The sequence below is a fragment of the Salvia splendens genome, chromosome 20 (assembly GCF_004379255.2).
Source record: "Salvia splendens isolate huo1 chromosome 20, SspV2, whole genome shotgun sequence".
NCBI lineage: Eukaryota > Viridiplantae > Streptophyta > Magnoliopsida > Lamiales > Lamiaceae > Salvia > Salvia splendens.
In genome coordinates, this window is record NC_056051.1 from 26982182 (window position 1) to 26997518 (window position 15337).

General features: G+C 41.9%; 3 protein-coding genes and 1 non-coding gene across 5 annotated transcripts; 2 read left to right on the forward strand and 2 right to left on the reverse strand.

Annotated features, from left to right (window-relative positions):
- Window positions 1–56: 56 nt before the first annotated feature.
- On the reverse strand, window positions 57–5528 carry LOC121781769. The gene has a single exon (XM_042179457.1). It carries the CDS (start codon window positions 5526–5528, stop codon window positions 57–59), a length of 5472 nt encoding a protein of 1823 aa, XP_042035391.1.
- LOC121783127 lies at window positions 5035–5141 on the forward strand. The gene has a single exon (XR_006046542.1). It is a non-coding gene; the product is annotated as a small nucleolar RNA R71 (small nucleolar RNA).
- Window positions 5529–7023: 1495 nt separating the features above from the next.
- LOC121782250 (DExH-box ATP-dependent RNA helicase DExH3-like) lies at window positions 7024–8638 on the forward strand. The gene is made up of 4 exons (XM_042180005.1): window positions 7024–7532; window positions 7696–7855; window positions 7944–8074; window positions 8256–8638. The coding sequence occupies exons 1-4, from the start codon at window positions 7479–7481 to the stop codon at window positions 8337–8339; spliced, it is 429 nt and encodes a 142-aa protein (XP_042035939.1). The 5' UTR covers window positions 7024–7478; the 3' UTR covers window positions 8340–8638.
- A 537-nt stretch (window positions 8639–9175) lies between these two features.
- On the reverse strand, window positions 9176–14927 carry LOC121782247 (phospholipid-transporting ATPase 1-like). 2 transcript variants are annotated; one of them, XM_042180001.1, is made up of 8 exons: window positions 14467–14926; window positions 12889–14380; window positions 12504–12807; window positions 11445–12141; window positions 11228–11351; window positions 10921–11140; window positions 10377–10835; window positions 9176–9610 (listed from the first exon to the last, which is right to left on the reverse strand). In XM_042180001.1, exons 2-8 carry the CDS (start codon window positions 14372–14374, stop codon window positions 9385–9387), a joined length of 3516 nt encoding a protein of 1171 aa, XP_042035935.1. In that variant the 5' UTR covers window positions 14375–14380; window positions 14467–14926; the 3' UTR covers window positions 9176–9384. The 2 variants fall into 2 exon arrangements, with proteins under 2 accessions (XP_042035935.1, XP_042035934.1); XM_042180000.1 differs by having other exon boundaries at window positions 12889–14927.
- Between the last annotated feature and the right edge of the window lie 410 nt (window positions 14928–15337).

Sequence of the window (15337 nt, forward strand, 5' to 3'; positions counted from 1 at the left end):
CCTCCCAATCAGCGCCTTTGTTTATAGTCGTTGGTTCGACCTTCTTCATCCTTGGTCTACACTTTCGGATTCTCTAGTGTGACCACCTCTTCTGTCTCCGTGCCACTTTCAACTCCAACATAGGCCTTCAAGCGTTGGCCATTCACCTTCCAAATGCTACCATTCTTCTGATCCCGAACATCCACAGCACCATAGGGGTATACCTTGTGCACCACATAGGGACCCCACCATCTTGACTTGAGCTTGCCCGGAAACAGTCTAAGCCGAGAGTTGTACAAAAGGACCAGTTGTCCCTCATGGAATTGACGAGGCTTAATGGCTGCATCATGTACCCTCTTAGCACGCTCTTTGTAGAGATCAATGCTCTCATATGCATGAAGCCTAAACTCATCCATCTCATTCATATCGCACATCCTCTTCTCGGCTGCAGCATCATAATCCAAATTAAGCTTTTGCAAAGCCCAAAAAGCTTTATGCTCAAGCTCTACCGGCAAATGGCAAGCCTTCCCAAATACCAATTTGTATGGTGAAGTTCCAATCGGGGTCTTATACGCCGTTCGATAGGCCCACAAAGCATCATCTAGCTTTTGAGCCCAATCCTTCCGAGACGGCCTTACAACTTTCTCAAGCACCCGCTTTATCTCACGATTGGAGACTTCAACTTGACCACTTGTTTGGGGATGATAAGGGGTAACAACCTTGTGTTGGACACCATACTTTCCTAGGAGGTTTTCAAACAATTTGTTGCAAAAATGAGTTCCTCCATCACTGATAATGGCTCGTGGTGTCCCAAAGCGGTTAAAGATGTGATTCTTGATAAATTTCAACACCACTTTGGCATCATTGGTTGCCGAGGCCACTGCCTCTACCCACTTAGATACGTAGTCGACAGCAACGAGAATGTATTGCTGCCCATTAGACTTGGGAAACGGTCCCATGAAGTCTATTCCCCAAACATCGAAAAGTTCTACCTCGTGAATATTATTCATCGGCATTTCATTCCTCCACGAGATATTGCCGGCTCTTTGGCAACTGTCACATCGTTCTACATAGGCTTTTGCATCCTTGAAGATCGATGGCCAAAAGAATCCGGACTGAAGCACTTTAAAAGCAGTTCGTCGTGCTCCAAAGTGGCCGCCATACAACGAATCATGGCATGCAGACAAAATCTGAAGGTGCTCATGCTCTCCAACGCACCTTCGAATCACTCCATCACTACAAATCCGGAAGAGAAACGGATCTTCCCAAACATATGTGCGGGTGTCACTCAAAAACTTCTTCTTTTGGTTAGATGACAACCCTTCTGGTATAATGCCCGTGACAAGGTAGTTTGCCAAATTGGCAAACCACGGCACATATGTTTCCCGAGCCTCCACTTGCAACACTTGCTCGTCGGGAAATTTCTCATTTATCCTTTTCTTTCTTTCATCTTCCGTCTCTTCCAATCCCTCTAATCTAGACAGATGATCGGCTACCAAATTCTCGGTCCCCTTTTTGTCTTTGATTTCCACATCAAACTCTTGTAGTAAAAGGATCCACCTCACCAACCGAGGCTTTGCATCTTTCTTGTTCATCAAGTACTTGATAGCCGAATGATCCGTAAACACTACCACCTTCGTGCCAAGTAAGTAAGCACGAAACTTCTCAAAAGCATACATTACTGCTAGCATTTCCTTCTCTGTCGTGGTGTAATTCAGTTGAGCTTCGTTGAGTACTTTGCTAGCATAGTAGACAGCGTGTAGAACCTTGTCTCTCCTTTGGCCTAGAACGGCCCCCACAGCATAGTCCGAAGCATCACACATCAGCTCAAACGGCTTTGACCAGTCGGGTGTGATAATAATAGGAGCTTCGACTAGCTTTTTCTTCAGCAATTCAAATGCCTCAAGGCATTTCCCATCAAAGACGAACTTGGCATCCTTTTCAAGCAAGTTGCAAAGTGGCTTTGCAATCTTTGAAAAATCCTTTATAAAACGTCGGTAGAATCCCGCATGTCCAAGGAAACTACGGATGCCCTTCACATTCGTTGGGGGAGGTAACTTTGAGATCACATCAATCTTCGCCTTATCCATCTCCAACCCCAACTCTGACACCTTGTGTCCCAACACTATGCCTTCCTTGACCATGAACTGACACTTTTCCCAATTGAGCACGAGATTTGATTCTTCACATCTTTGTAGGACCCGTCTCAAGTTTTCTAAGCAAAAGTCAAATGAGGATCCAAAGACGGAGAAATCATCCATGAAGATCTCCATGATGTCTTCATTCATATCAGAAAAAATTGCCATCATGCAACGTTGGAATGTAGCCGGTGCATTACACAAACCAAAAGGCATCCGGCGGAAGGCATAAGTTCCAATAGGACATGTGAATGTCGTCTTTTCTTGATCTTCCGGGGCAATTGCAATCTGATTGTACCCCGAATATCCATCTAGAAAGCAATAATGGGAATAACCCGCAATCCTATCGAGCAACTGATCCAGAAATGGCAACGGGAAGTGATCTTTTCTCGTCGCCGTATTCAACTTTCTATAATCCATGCAAACTCTCCATGAGTTCACCAATCGAGTTGCCAAAACCTCATTCTTCTCATTGACGGTCACGGTTATTCCCCCTTTCTTTGGTACACATTGTACCGGGCTAACCCACTCACTATCGGAAATGGGATAGATCATCCCATATTTCAGCAATTTCTTCACTTCTTTTTCAACCACTTCCTGCATAAGTGGGTTCAACCTCCTTTGTCTCTCTCTTACCGGCTTAGCTCCATCTTCCATCAAGATTTTATGCATGCATATTGCGGGGCTAATTCCTTTGATGTCGGCAATGGACCAACCTAGAGCTTTCTTGTGTGACTTCAGTAGCTCTATCAACTTCAATTGCTCTTCATCATTCAACATCGCCGATATCACAACCGGTAAAGATTCATCCTCACCAAGGAATGCGTATTTCAGATTTGTCGGGAGTGGCTTCAATTCTAGCTTTGGTGGTACTTCAATTGAGGGCTGCACATCCGCCACGAAAGTATCCACCACACATTCATTCTCTAGACTTGGTTGATCAATTTGAGCATCCTCACTTTCATCAAAATCAAAATCAACTTTAATTGTCGAACCAAAGTCTCTTTCCAAGCTCCCCTTATCATAAACGCTTCCTTCTATACTTGCCGAGCAACGCATCTTGTCAAAGATACACTTGTCGAGGACATCAACTCTAAAGCACGCTTTTGCATCACTAGGATGCTTCATCGCTTTCTCCACATTAATGGTCACTTGCTTACCATTAATTCTAAACGTGACCGAGTTGTCCTTTGCTCCTAGCAACACGTCCCCTGTGGCAAGAAACGGTCTGCCAAACAGAATTGGCACCTCTTTGTCCTCGGGCATATCCAATACTATGAAATCAACGGGGATGACGAACTTGTCTACCTTGACCAAGACATCCTCTACTATTCCAGTGGGCTTCACAATGGAATGATCAGCCAGTTGTAGAGCAATGTCGATGGGCTCCATTCTGTTCTCCAGTCCAATGGCACGTGCTGTTTTCAATGCCATCAGTGAGATCCCCGATCCTTGATCCAATAGACATTTGGTGAAAATTGTGTTGCCTATCTCACAAGGAATCACACAACTTCCCGGATCCCTCTTCTTCATGGGCATCATTCCCGAAATCAATTGTGAGCAATTCATGCTCAATGCCACTATTCCCTCGTCTTGAAGTTTCTCCTTGTTTGCCATCATGTCCTTAAAGAACTTGGAGAACTTGGGGAAATTAGTGAAGAGGTCCACCAACGATACATCCACATTCACTTTTCGAATCACGTTCATCATCCACTCGAAGCTTTTCTCCTTTGGAGCTCTCTTCTTCCTCTTCGGTGGATATGGTGGAGGAGGAATGTGATCAGGGAAGTTGAACTTGCTTTTCGGGTCTAATGCCGGACTTGTCATCAGCTGTCCATTTGATCCCATCTCTACTTTCTGCTTTCCCTTCTTTTCTGCCAAAAACTTCTCACTTAACTCGGCTTCTACACCATTTTCCTTGCTGTCGGATGCAGCCTGTTCTTGACCATGTTGGGCACCCTGCACCAACGTGGGACTTCCCTTACATGCCTCGTCCGCCCCTGCGTGCGAGGAATGCAAGCCTAACATCTCATCCGCCCCTGCGTGTGAGATGCCGGAAGTACCTTGGCCGTCCATTGATGGTGTCGAATCCAACTCACGACCACTTCTCAAGACCACTGCCTTACACTGTTCATTGCCTCTCGGATTAGGTACGGTATTGCTCGGGATGGTGTTAGGAATCCTCGTGTGTGATGCCGAGGCAAGCTGCCCTATCTGCGTCTCAAGATTCCTCATTGTCGCATCCATCTGCCCAAACTTTTCCACCGTCCTTTCCTTGAAATTTTCGTTCTCCTTTTGACTCTTAGTCATGAAAGAGAGAATCTGCCCCAACTGATCCTCGACGGTTGGCTTCTTCTCATAACCCGGCGGTTGAGTGTTGTTCCTCCATTGATTTCCCGAGTTGTTGCTAGGACCAGCCTGATTCCATCCCGTTTGTTGAGGTCTCCAATTTTGCTGATTGTTGTATTGGTTGCCTTGATTGAACCCTTGGCGATTGTTGCCAATATAGTTCACATCTTCCACAGGTGGTCCTTGAAGACTTGGGCACTGATCAGTATGATGCCCGCCTTGGCACAACCCACATCTCATCACCGTCACAGCTTGGGGTTGAGGAGTCAGTTGAAGAGATTTAACTGCCTTTGTCATCGACGACATTTGAGTGCTAATGTCCGCCAGTTGAGCCTCAATTGCGGTCACTCTTTCCGCATCCTTGGTAGCACCAAATGTATCTCCCGCTCTATCAGCCCCTCGCCTTGGATTGTGCCAATTCCGTTGATTGTTGGCCAGCCTTTGAAACAAAGCCCTCACCTCATCGTGAGTTAGATCATCTAGGTTCCCATTCGAACCTGCAGTCACCAATCTCGTGCCTTCACTGTTGAGTCCCTTGTAGAATTTCAAAAGGTCATGCCCCGGAGCTAGTCCGTGACTTGGGCATTTCCTTATCAATTCCGTGAATCTCTTCCATGCTTCCGCGAAGGACTCGTCATACTTTTGTCGGAAAGAGGTGATCTCCTCTCTCAACTTCTCAATCTTCATAGGAGAATTGTATTCCAAGAGGAACAACGTCTTCAACTCTTGGAACGTTGCTATGTTGTAGCCCGGGATAGAGTCATACCAAGCTCTTGCTTTCTCCCTCAGAGAGAATGGGAATAAGACCCTCTTGATTAGATTGTGTTCCACATTCGGGGGTCTGTGAGAGTTCGTCAACTCGTAGAAGGCATTGAGGTGGCTCACCGGGTCCTCATCATCCCGTCCATGGAAAAGATTCCCCCCATTCACCAAACTAATATAGTGAGGTGGAATGTTGATGTTGTTGTTCGCATAAGCAAACTCTCCGGGGTACTCAATTCCCGATCTCAGTGTATCGCCAAACCTCACAACAGGTGGTGGTATCTCATTGTTATCTGCCATCTCACTTTCTGATTCTGAATCTCTTTCTGTACTCGGGTCGCTGAACAAGTTGCCTCTGATTGGACTCGGATAGTCCGGGAAGATTTCAGTAGGCGATCCTCTAACTCTTCTTCTTTGATAACAGAGCAACCCAAACGGTGGTGTACCCTGTGATCGCGTGTGCATTCACTTTTTTATTTTTATTTTTTTATTTTTACCTACACAACAGAAAATACACCAAGCACAAGCATAAAATATTTCCTAATTACCGAAAGCGAGACCTCTCGACAACTTCGGGGTAAGTCCTATAAAACGTGTGTGCTAGTGTGCAAACAAAACTACCTAAAACTAAACTAAGAGTTAGGTAAAAATTACCTAAAATAATACACTCCTTCGTCTTCAAGTCCGGACGTGGTAGATGGCTATCACACCGTAGAACACGAACAATGTACCTAAAAAACTCAAAAAGAAAAATCAAACAAAACGAAATAAAAACTAAAACACTTAAGCATAAACAAGCTATTGCCTCCCCGGCAACGGCGCCAAAACTTGATGTGATATTTTAGAGTTCTTAATCAATGTATAAAGATTATCAAGTTCAATTATTTTAACTCTAATAATACTACACTACTGCAAGAATACAGTATCGTAGTAGTATTTCAAGTGTCGATCCACAGGGAGGCGAGATTGCTTGCGCTTAATAAGACTACACAAAGCATAAAAATATTTTGTTTTGATTTTGAGATGGTTAACTAATTTAAACTACTGAAACGAGATTTTTAATACGAGAAAGACAAGTCACTCCAAGTTGCTCACTAAGCTTGCGTTGTTTTACACCATTTACAACGAAACATACGACGGGATTATAATTATCAACCTAATCGCGTGCACTGAACATGTCTACGACGTATAGTTCACAGTCAGCTGAACACTTGTTCCATGAACCAACTTTCAACGACATTTAATTCCTGCGGATGCGCGAGAATAAATGTCGTCTACTATAATCACTTACCTAATCCACTATCAATTTATCCCCTGAACAGTTCTAAATCGAAAGCATACCAACAAACGATCAATCCTAAGCTATGTTAAAGAGACTATAGTTAAGATTTAACAACACTACATCATTAGCCAAAAACGTAGCATTTTAATTATCAAACACATTGTTGGTATCAAACATATGATTCAAGGTGTTAAAACAAATACACAAGCCTAGATTACAACTCGGAGCAACAAAGAGAGCCTAGCCTATACACATGGTAGAATGTAGAAATAAAACCATAGGTGTGATGCTCTCGTCGAGTGGAGTTGGGATATGGAGACGGATCGTCGGAATGTTGGACGGAATTTCTTCCTCTTCTTCTGCCAACTTTCTTTCTCCCTTTTCTTTTCACAAATTGTCTGTGTCAAAAAACGTCACCATCCACTTCTTGATTTACTCAATTTGTTTGAATGGCAAATGCTCCAGATCTGTCTCGTCACCTTTTTTCTCTCCCTCCTTCTTTTCTCCTTTCTTCTGCCAACTTTCTTTTCTTCTTTCCCTACGTCACTATTCACCTGCCAACCGCCCACAAAAACTGCATTATTGCGGTTGAAATTAATCAACCCGGCCGGGTGGAATTAATTGGCATAAAATTCACCCGGCCGGGTGGCCAATTTTGACAGTTTCCTGGAATTTTCGTATTTTGAACATCATACCCGGCCGGGTAGAATTATTAGGCATAAAATATACCCGGCCGGGTGCCTCATTTTGAGCACTTTCTGCCCGGTCTGTCAACTTGGAAATTTTGCACAACTTTTTCACCATCCGAGCTTCATTCCTTGTTTCTTTTCACCATTCATTCCTTTTCCTACACATAAAACATACTTTTGCAAGCATTAAACTATATAAATCATGTAAAGTTAGGGGAATAAAAATGTACAATTTGATTCACATCAATAATCTGTACGCAGCCCCGAAGAATATCAGCAATGACTGTCGCAGAAAGAGTTTATGCTGAGCGGGGAGAGCGTCTTGGTGAATCAGTAGGCTTGCTATCTGTTTCTTCTTAATTTAATTCTAGTTTCAGTTTAAGTGGTGTATCTACCTTCTGAGTTAAGTCACTTCTGAATGGATAATTTCCAGTTGTCACAGTTTCTTTTCTTTTAGTTTCTTTATTTAAATAATAATTTATGATTTTCATGATAGATTGGATATAAAGTGCGATTAGAGGGAATGAAAGGCAAGAATACACATTTGCTTTTCTGTACCACTGGAATTTTGCTCCGAAGGCTCTTGAGCGATAGAAACCTAGATGGTGTAACACATATTTTTGTTGATGAAATTCATGAGCGAGGCATGAATGAAGGTGCGCCCTTATATGTACACAAATTTGATCATCTGTTTTATTACAGCTTATAAGTGTTATATTCCCGACATGCTGCTCCATTTTCCAGATTTCTTGTTGATTGTCTTAAAGGATCTTCTTCCACGACGACGGGATTTGAGATTAATCTTGATGAGTGCCACTCTGAGTGCTGATCTATTTTCTAATTATTTCGGTGGAGCACCTATGATTCATATTCCTGTAAGTTCAAATAGGAGTTGCCTAAAACTTATGAATTTGCGGTGTTAGATCCTGCAATAGAGTCTTGTTTGGTACTTGGCCATGTCTTTGGATAGGAAATCAGTTTTTGGGTTTAGTATTGGACTTAATCTGCAACGGTCGTGACGGATGTTTGTGTTTATGCATTAAATACCCTTTGAAGAGCAAGTTTTATATGGGTGCACGGCTTCACTTATCCCGTGAGAGTCTGTTTTCTGGAAGATATACTGGAAATGACGGGATATAAGATAAGCTTCGGAAGACACAAAGACAACTTGCACCACAGAACTATAGCGCTAGAGAGTACAACAGTCGTTATGGTACTGGATACCGGACATTGTTGGGTTCAACCTCTTAAAGGCTGTACATAACTTGCAACGAACGAACGCCTTGGGGCTGTGTTGGTATTTATGACCGGGTGGGAGGATATTAGTTGTTTGAGGAATCAAATAAAATCTCACCCTCTCTTAGGTGATCCGAATAGGGCCATGCTGCTTACATGCCATGGCTCAATGGAAACTTCTGAACAGGTAAATGGTTTTTGGATTACATTAACCCTCTTTCTTTTACTTTTTCTTTCATTGCTTGAGTCTTATATTTTCATTAGCCTTCTTGAGTGACTATGGAAAAAAGAGAATATAAAGTTCTAAGGTAATCTGTTCAGGGTTAGGGTTGAACTTTTATAACTCGAAAAAACATAACCCGAATGGCCCGATTGACATCCCTAGGAGCAAGATCAGTAGAGAGGTGTTTGGTTTGAGCAATTCGACATGTCTAATAAAATAAATTAACTCAAATAATTATTCGATTTGTATGATAAAGTTTGTAACTGAAATATGATCAATACTAAGTCGATGTAAGGCAAGAGACGTTAATTTCAATGTAATGTAATACGATACTACTACAACCAATACGGACAAGTGATCGTTAAAGCTCGGAAATTGGTCAGTACTCTCTTACTAAAGCCCGACTTTGCCCGAGCACGACAAGTATGGCTGCGCCAACGCCATCCACCGCAGCCGTTTCAATATCATATATATCCAAAACAAAAAAGGGTGGTGTAGTTAATCAAGAATCAAGAAATAAAAATAAATAAGCCATTGCATATATTTCTTACTTGTATTGTGGAGTAATATTTTTTTCACGTATTGTATACACAGTTTACAGCCTATGTGCAGACTATATAAAGATTGGAAAAATGGATTGAGCAGCATACACAAACGTGATAAATTATAAAAAAAACATATACCAAAAAATATGAACAAGAAAATAAATTGATCACATATAAATATCTAAGTAGTGGCAGTTCTCTGTGGAAGATCAAAAATGGGATTCATCTCTGTTTCTGCATCTCCTTGCAAATATCCAAATTTCTCAGCTACTCTGGCAATCTGAATATCGTCTGGCTTAAAATGCTGTACAAACACTTTCACAACGAAACGAGGAACCAGTCCTGATACCACGATGCCAAGCAAGCACACCCAGAATAGCTTCGTCTTCGCGATCATGAAGAAGGCCCTGCATAAATATTCGTATACAGATCAGTTCTACCTCCTTTCAAGAGATTTAATGCATTCATGCAACCGCGTTAACTTAGAAAGTTCATACATTGCAGAAAGTTCCTATTTTGGCTTGTGGCCAAGAATCACATGTGAGACAGTTCATATGTTAATATCTCAACAAAAACTCCATACATTTGTAAAAAGTTCCTATTTTGGCTCGCGGCCAAGAATCCGATGTCGAAAATCTAAATCAGTTCGCCATACTCTCGAATGGAATACACCATGAATGAGGTCAAAACTACAAGAATTTTGTATTGGTTTGACCTTTTTTTGTATATGTGAGGTGAGCTCATTCAACTTTCCAAAACCGGATCCTAGGTCGCGGGAAAAACTGAAACCTTCAGCAAAGTTCGAGATTTTCGAAAAATTAAACAAAAGTCCAGATCATTATTGGAAAAAGGGTATAAAGTTCAAGTCATAAACCATACTTAACCCAATAGCTTATGATGCATTAAGCTATAAAATTCCAGTCATATTTTCCCATTTTGGGTCGTCTATGAAAATTATCCACCATTTTTCGTAATTTCCAACTACTTTTTTTCTCGATCTATTTCCCATTTACCAATTTTCATTAAAACGTATCGTCCACCACCAAGACTATTGACTATTGATAGTGGATGGAGGGAGTAGTTTTCAAACAAGCCGAACATTGGTTTTTAAGACATGCAATGTGTGTAATAAGTTTTGATCATGAATATAACAAGTAGGTAGAGAAGATTTACCAGTAACCAGGCAGGAAGGGCAAGGCATCGATGACCATGACGCAGATGAAAGTCGCGAGTATAGATCCCCAGACAGCAATGTGAGTGATCGTGTACCATCTGATCACGTCCATGGCCAGATGTACATTAACCAGAATCACGACTGCGAGTATCCAAAGGTCTCCCAAGGCGGAAATACCAACGGTGCTATCCCAGTAAGCAATGAGAGGTATGAAGAAAACAGCTATGCTTTGCCACAATGTGTCTAATATTGTGAACCAGAATAAGTTCCCGTTGTAGCTCTCTCCCCTCTGTCCAGCCCCGTAGAGTTGGGGATACTTGAGGAGAGTGCTTCTACCTAAGTCCTTGTCGAGAACTCCCACGACTATTGTAGGCAACGACGTGTATATTACTGTATACAGCACAGAGCTCCAATCGGTGATTGCAGTTGTCAGGGTGAATCCAGTGAAGAGAGCATACCTGCAGAGAAACACGAACTATCAGCGAAAAGCCTAAATTCGTGGCTCGTGTTAAGGTTCAAAAGGTGTAGCTTTTTTTCACTTACCAGAACAAAACAAAAACAAGAACTACATTCCTATAGAAATTGTACAGTATCATGTAGCTGATCCGCTGATAATTCCAGTGTCCGTGTATTAACAATAGTGGGACCAGAAATCTGAACTGTCCCATCGAGAAATCTGAAGCCATGACGGCTTGCCTTCCCTCTTGGCCGCTGATTCCAATGCCCACATCAGCCTTTTGAATCATGGAAACATCATTCGCTCCTGTGAGAGTCAAAAGCTTAGTTTCATTTGATCGATAACAAGATTATGTCATTTGTTTCTTTCTTACACGGGTATAAAGATGCTTACCATCACCAATGGCGAGCGTCATGTCGTCTGTTCTATTCTTTATAAGGGCTACTATACCAGCTTTCTGCAGAGGAGCCACACGGCAACACAATACTGCAGTACATTTGCTAGATAACTCGAAAAGCTGCAAAAAAGATCAAATATGGAAATTAAATAACCTTTATGTATGATCATATAATATGAGAATGGACGCTTCTCGTCTCCATGTGAAAGTTACCTTTTCCTCGAGTTCAGTCTCTAAAATGTACACAAGGCTTGTTCCATCGATAATTAAGGCAAGTTGATTAGTTCCAGCTCCATTGCCGGAGTCATTGGAATTGGAGACATCCGAGAGCTTCTTGTAGAGTTGCAAAGCATCATCCAAGCTCTTCCTACACGAGTCAGATTTGTTGTTTATCACTATCTGTGTCATCTGACTCGTCAGTAGCTTGGACGAGTAGCCAATCGAGATGGCTGTTTCTTGCTTGTCACCGGTTAGAACCCAGACCTTGATACCGGCAGTTCTTAAAGACTCAATTGCTTCTGGCACGCCCTGCTGCAGTTTATCCTCGATCCCAGATGCACCTAATAGTCTAAGATTGTTCTCCACGTTGCTGGCGACTTTACGAAGTAAATTTGCTCTGCCCATCAAGGCTGTGCTTGCTGAATCATAAGACGACTGCCATTGCTCGAATTCAGATGTGCTCATCTCCCGCATCCCAATGACAAGTGTTCGCAAACCCTTTGATGAGTAAGCATGAAGATGACTCTCAGTCGCTTTTACCATGTTCAAGTTCAAGGACTTATCTATCACTTGGAACATTGTTGTGTCAGCTCCTTTTACGAAAACCTTCACTGTCTGATCCGGGCATCCTATGATAACTGACATCCTCTTCCGGTCACTATCAAACTCGTGCAAACCCAAGACGTTGAACCTGTGCTGCCAATAAGGATATCATATGAAGGTAAATACCAACAGGACCAATTTTTCAATTGACAGAAATGAAAACGGAAAACGGAAAACGAAAAGCGAAAAACATCACAGATTAAAGTTGCTATTTAGCTAACAGTAACTCGAGACCCTGAAAATATATAAACCAAAAGCTTTCGATCTATATTTCAAATTGAGGTCCTTTTCATTTATATGAGCAGATACATACTAACAATCCTCAGCCCTCATTTTGTTTCAATATTTGATAATATAAAAGGTTTCCTACGTACGAATAATATCCGACTGAAAGACGGTATCATGGACCATAATCAAAAGAAGTGAGTTCAGAAATCCACTCTATGTTACCTTTGCCTTTCGCCTTGGATGTCAATTACTATGTGGCCAGAAGAGCGTTCAACGAGCATAAATCCATATGAGGCAGCAGCGTAGACCAATGCTTGTTCATCAGGAGACTCCCCCTGATATTCTATCAATTTCACAGCAGGATCGGATGTCTCAACAGTAAGAGGCACAATGGTGTTGCAAGCAGCCAATGCCACGAGGAAATCGCAAAGATGTTTGCCTTCGTCGGTATGTTTCATTTTTGACAAGTGGAGAAGGTCTTGATCAATTTTCACCATCATCTTTGGCCTCAAAACCATTCCGTCAACTGGCACCAAATAAGAAAGAAAATAAAAGAAGGTGAGCATGAAAACAGTAAGTTATTGATGCAACAGAAGTCTCAGTATACCTTGAGCTGAGTATCCTGTTTCAGTATCGATTGCCTTCCCGTTGTCGTAGTCTACTCCTCCAATGCTTGCACACTGAAATTCCATCTTGTTCTCAGTCAGAGTGCCGGTTTTGTCAGAGAAAACATATTTTATCTGCCCCAAATCTTCATTTATGTTCAATGCCCTGCACTGGAATCTCGAATTGGTGGATTTGTCGAACATCCTGTCATCTCGGATCATAAAATATGCCTGGCCAATACGAACAAGCTCCACGGATATGTACAACGATATGGGAATCATGACTTGGAAAACAATCACAGACATGAGGAACACAAAGAATATCTCCATTCCCCAACCATAATATTCATATTTCTCAACTTCAGGCTCCGAGTAGTCATATTTCCTGTAAAACTGCATCAGATACAACTCCTTCCTGTGTTGTCTCAACCAAACACCGTGAGAAATGGAGACCACAGTGCATAACGCCACAAGAAAAAGCGACAGGATGATGATCTCCTTGTTCATGTGCTTCTCAAGACGGCTTCGCTTGGACGGAGCTCCTGCGTTGTTAAGCATCGCCTTCGTCTCCTTCCCAGCATAAACCACAACACCAATCACCCAATCCGTGTTCTTCAGCTCACAACCGCGTAAGATTATATTGGACGGCCCAAGAGAAATACTCTTTCCATCAATTTCCATATTTGCCTGAAAACCATATATATTCCTATTCGGTTTCTCACACTTGATAAGCATCCCACCTATCTCCCCCCACAACGAGGCTTTCGCCTGAGTCTCCTGCTTTGCATACCGCGTCTTCAAATTCGACTCCCCATCCAAATTCGTCGTCTGCACGTAAGACACGCCAGTAGCATCGCTAGTCGAGAGCAACACCATGTCACAAGGGAGAGTCTGATTCCCAGAGATCTTAACAACCTCCCCAACACAAATGTCCTTCCATTTCTTATCCCCAAACTCTCCATTCACCAACACTGACGCCACCCGGTTATTCTCTATCCTATCCGACCTATGGCGCCTGAAGTCCTCATACGCATCCTTAACTGCCGTTACAAACAGCACCAACGCCAAAGGCAGAATGGAAGCTCCCCGGCCAAAAACAGCCAGCTGGGGAAGCTGGTTGAGAATGGCAATCACAAGAAAGTATATGTAAGCTATCCTATGAAACTGCTCAAACAAATTCCTAGGCAAGAAGGTGAGGAAACTGTATTTCGAAGTCCTGATCGAATTCCCAGCAAACCTAAACCTCTTCTCATTAGTCCTCAAAGGATCATTCACATACACTAATCTAGCATCATCATCTTTAATCTCCTTATAAGATGAACCAAACCCCCCAGAGCTAGCCCCCCTGGAGCCATGCCTAACCGGGTTCGAACCCGAGCTATCATACCTAATAACAGGATTCACAATCACATCATTCCCCTCTCTAAAGCTCACCTCCTTAATTGAATAACTGCTAGAGGAAGGGCTCCTCACAAAATCAACACTCATTTCAATCTGGGATTGGGAATAAAGCTTAGAAGAAACAGGAATTGAAGCATCAATAGAAGCATTCACAGGAGTGTAAGGGAGCTCTTCTTTACCCGGTGTTCTTGGAGAGGGATTCAGCAAAGGCCGCTGCTGGTGTGAGCCCTTCATCATCTCAGATTCTCAGCATCCTTCAAAGCTTGCAAATTCCCAAATTCAAGAAAACCGAAATTCAAGAAATCAGCTTCACAATCTAGAAAATGGGAGAAGGGCAGTAGAAAAGAATGGATTTTTATGGAAGAATGGAGAAATAGGGAGCGAGAAGATATGGGGATGATTAAGATAAAGCTAAAAGCTATAGCATTGATTGAAAATGGGGGCAGTGAAATAAACTTGTTACGACAAAGAAAGCAGCAGTTGCAATATTAGATTTTTCAACAGGACGGTGTGATTGAAAACCAAGGCATTTATATGTGTGGAAAAGGTTCAAAAGTCAAACACAATAATATAAAAGAAAAAAAAATGAAGTGAAAGAAGCAGAGCGGAAATTGGTGGAGAGGTGGCAGTTGTTGAATTGAAGAATCTTGATAATAAGCTAAAATGGAATATCAAAATGGAAAATTTGAGTTTATTTAGTTTGGGAATTGACGACGGCTAAGAAAGTCGTTGTTGAAGGAATCTTCATCTGTTGTTTTTTGAATGGAATATGTCTGCTCGGCTTGGAATGCTTCTAGAAGCTGCAAATATATTAATGAAAACATGCTGTGGTTAAAATATTTTGTGTATAATTGTTATTATATAGGGTTAATTGCTTATATGGTTAAGAAATTTGGTCAAATTGTCGTTAGAATATTTTGTGTATAATTGTTATTATATAGGGTTAATTGCTTATATGGTTGAGAAATTTGGTCAAATTGTCGTTAGAATATTTTGTGTATAATTGTTATTATATAGGGTTAATTGCTTATATGGTTAAGAAATTTGGTC

Coding starts and splice junctions, on each gene's coding strand:
- LOC121782250 (XM_042180005.1), top strand. CDS start 7,479: ATGACTGTCGCAGAAAGAGTTTATGCTGAGCGGGGAGAGCGTCTTGGT. Junction 7,533..7,695: donor GAGAGCGTCTTGGTGAATCA/GTAGGCTTGCTA, acceptor TTTTCATGATAG/ATTGGATATAAAGTGCGATT. Junction 8,075..8,255: donor CACCTATGATTCATATTCCT/GTAAGTTCAAAT, acceptor TACCCTTTGAAG/AGCAAGTTTTATATGGGTGC.
- LOC121782247 (XM_042180000.1), bottom strand. CDS start 14,524: ATGATGAAGGGCTCACACCAGCAGCGGCCTTTGCTGAATCCCTCTCCA. Junction 12,142..12,503: donor ATCCAAGGCGAAAGGCAAAG/GTAACATAGAGT, acceptor TTGGCAGCACAG/GTTCAACGTCTTGGGTTTGC. Junction 11,352..11,444: donor AGACTGAACTCGAGGAAAAG/GTAACTTTCACA, acceptor TCTTTTTTGCAG/CTTTTCGAGTTATCTAGCAA.
- LOC121781769 (XM_042179457.1), bottom strand. CDS start 5,528: ATGGCAGATAACAATGAGATACCACCACCTGTTGTGAGGTTTGGCGAT.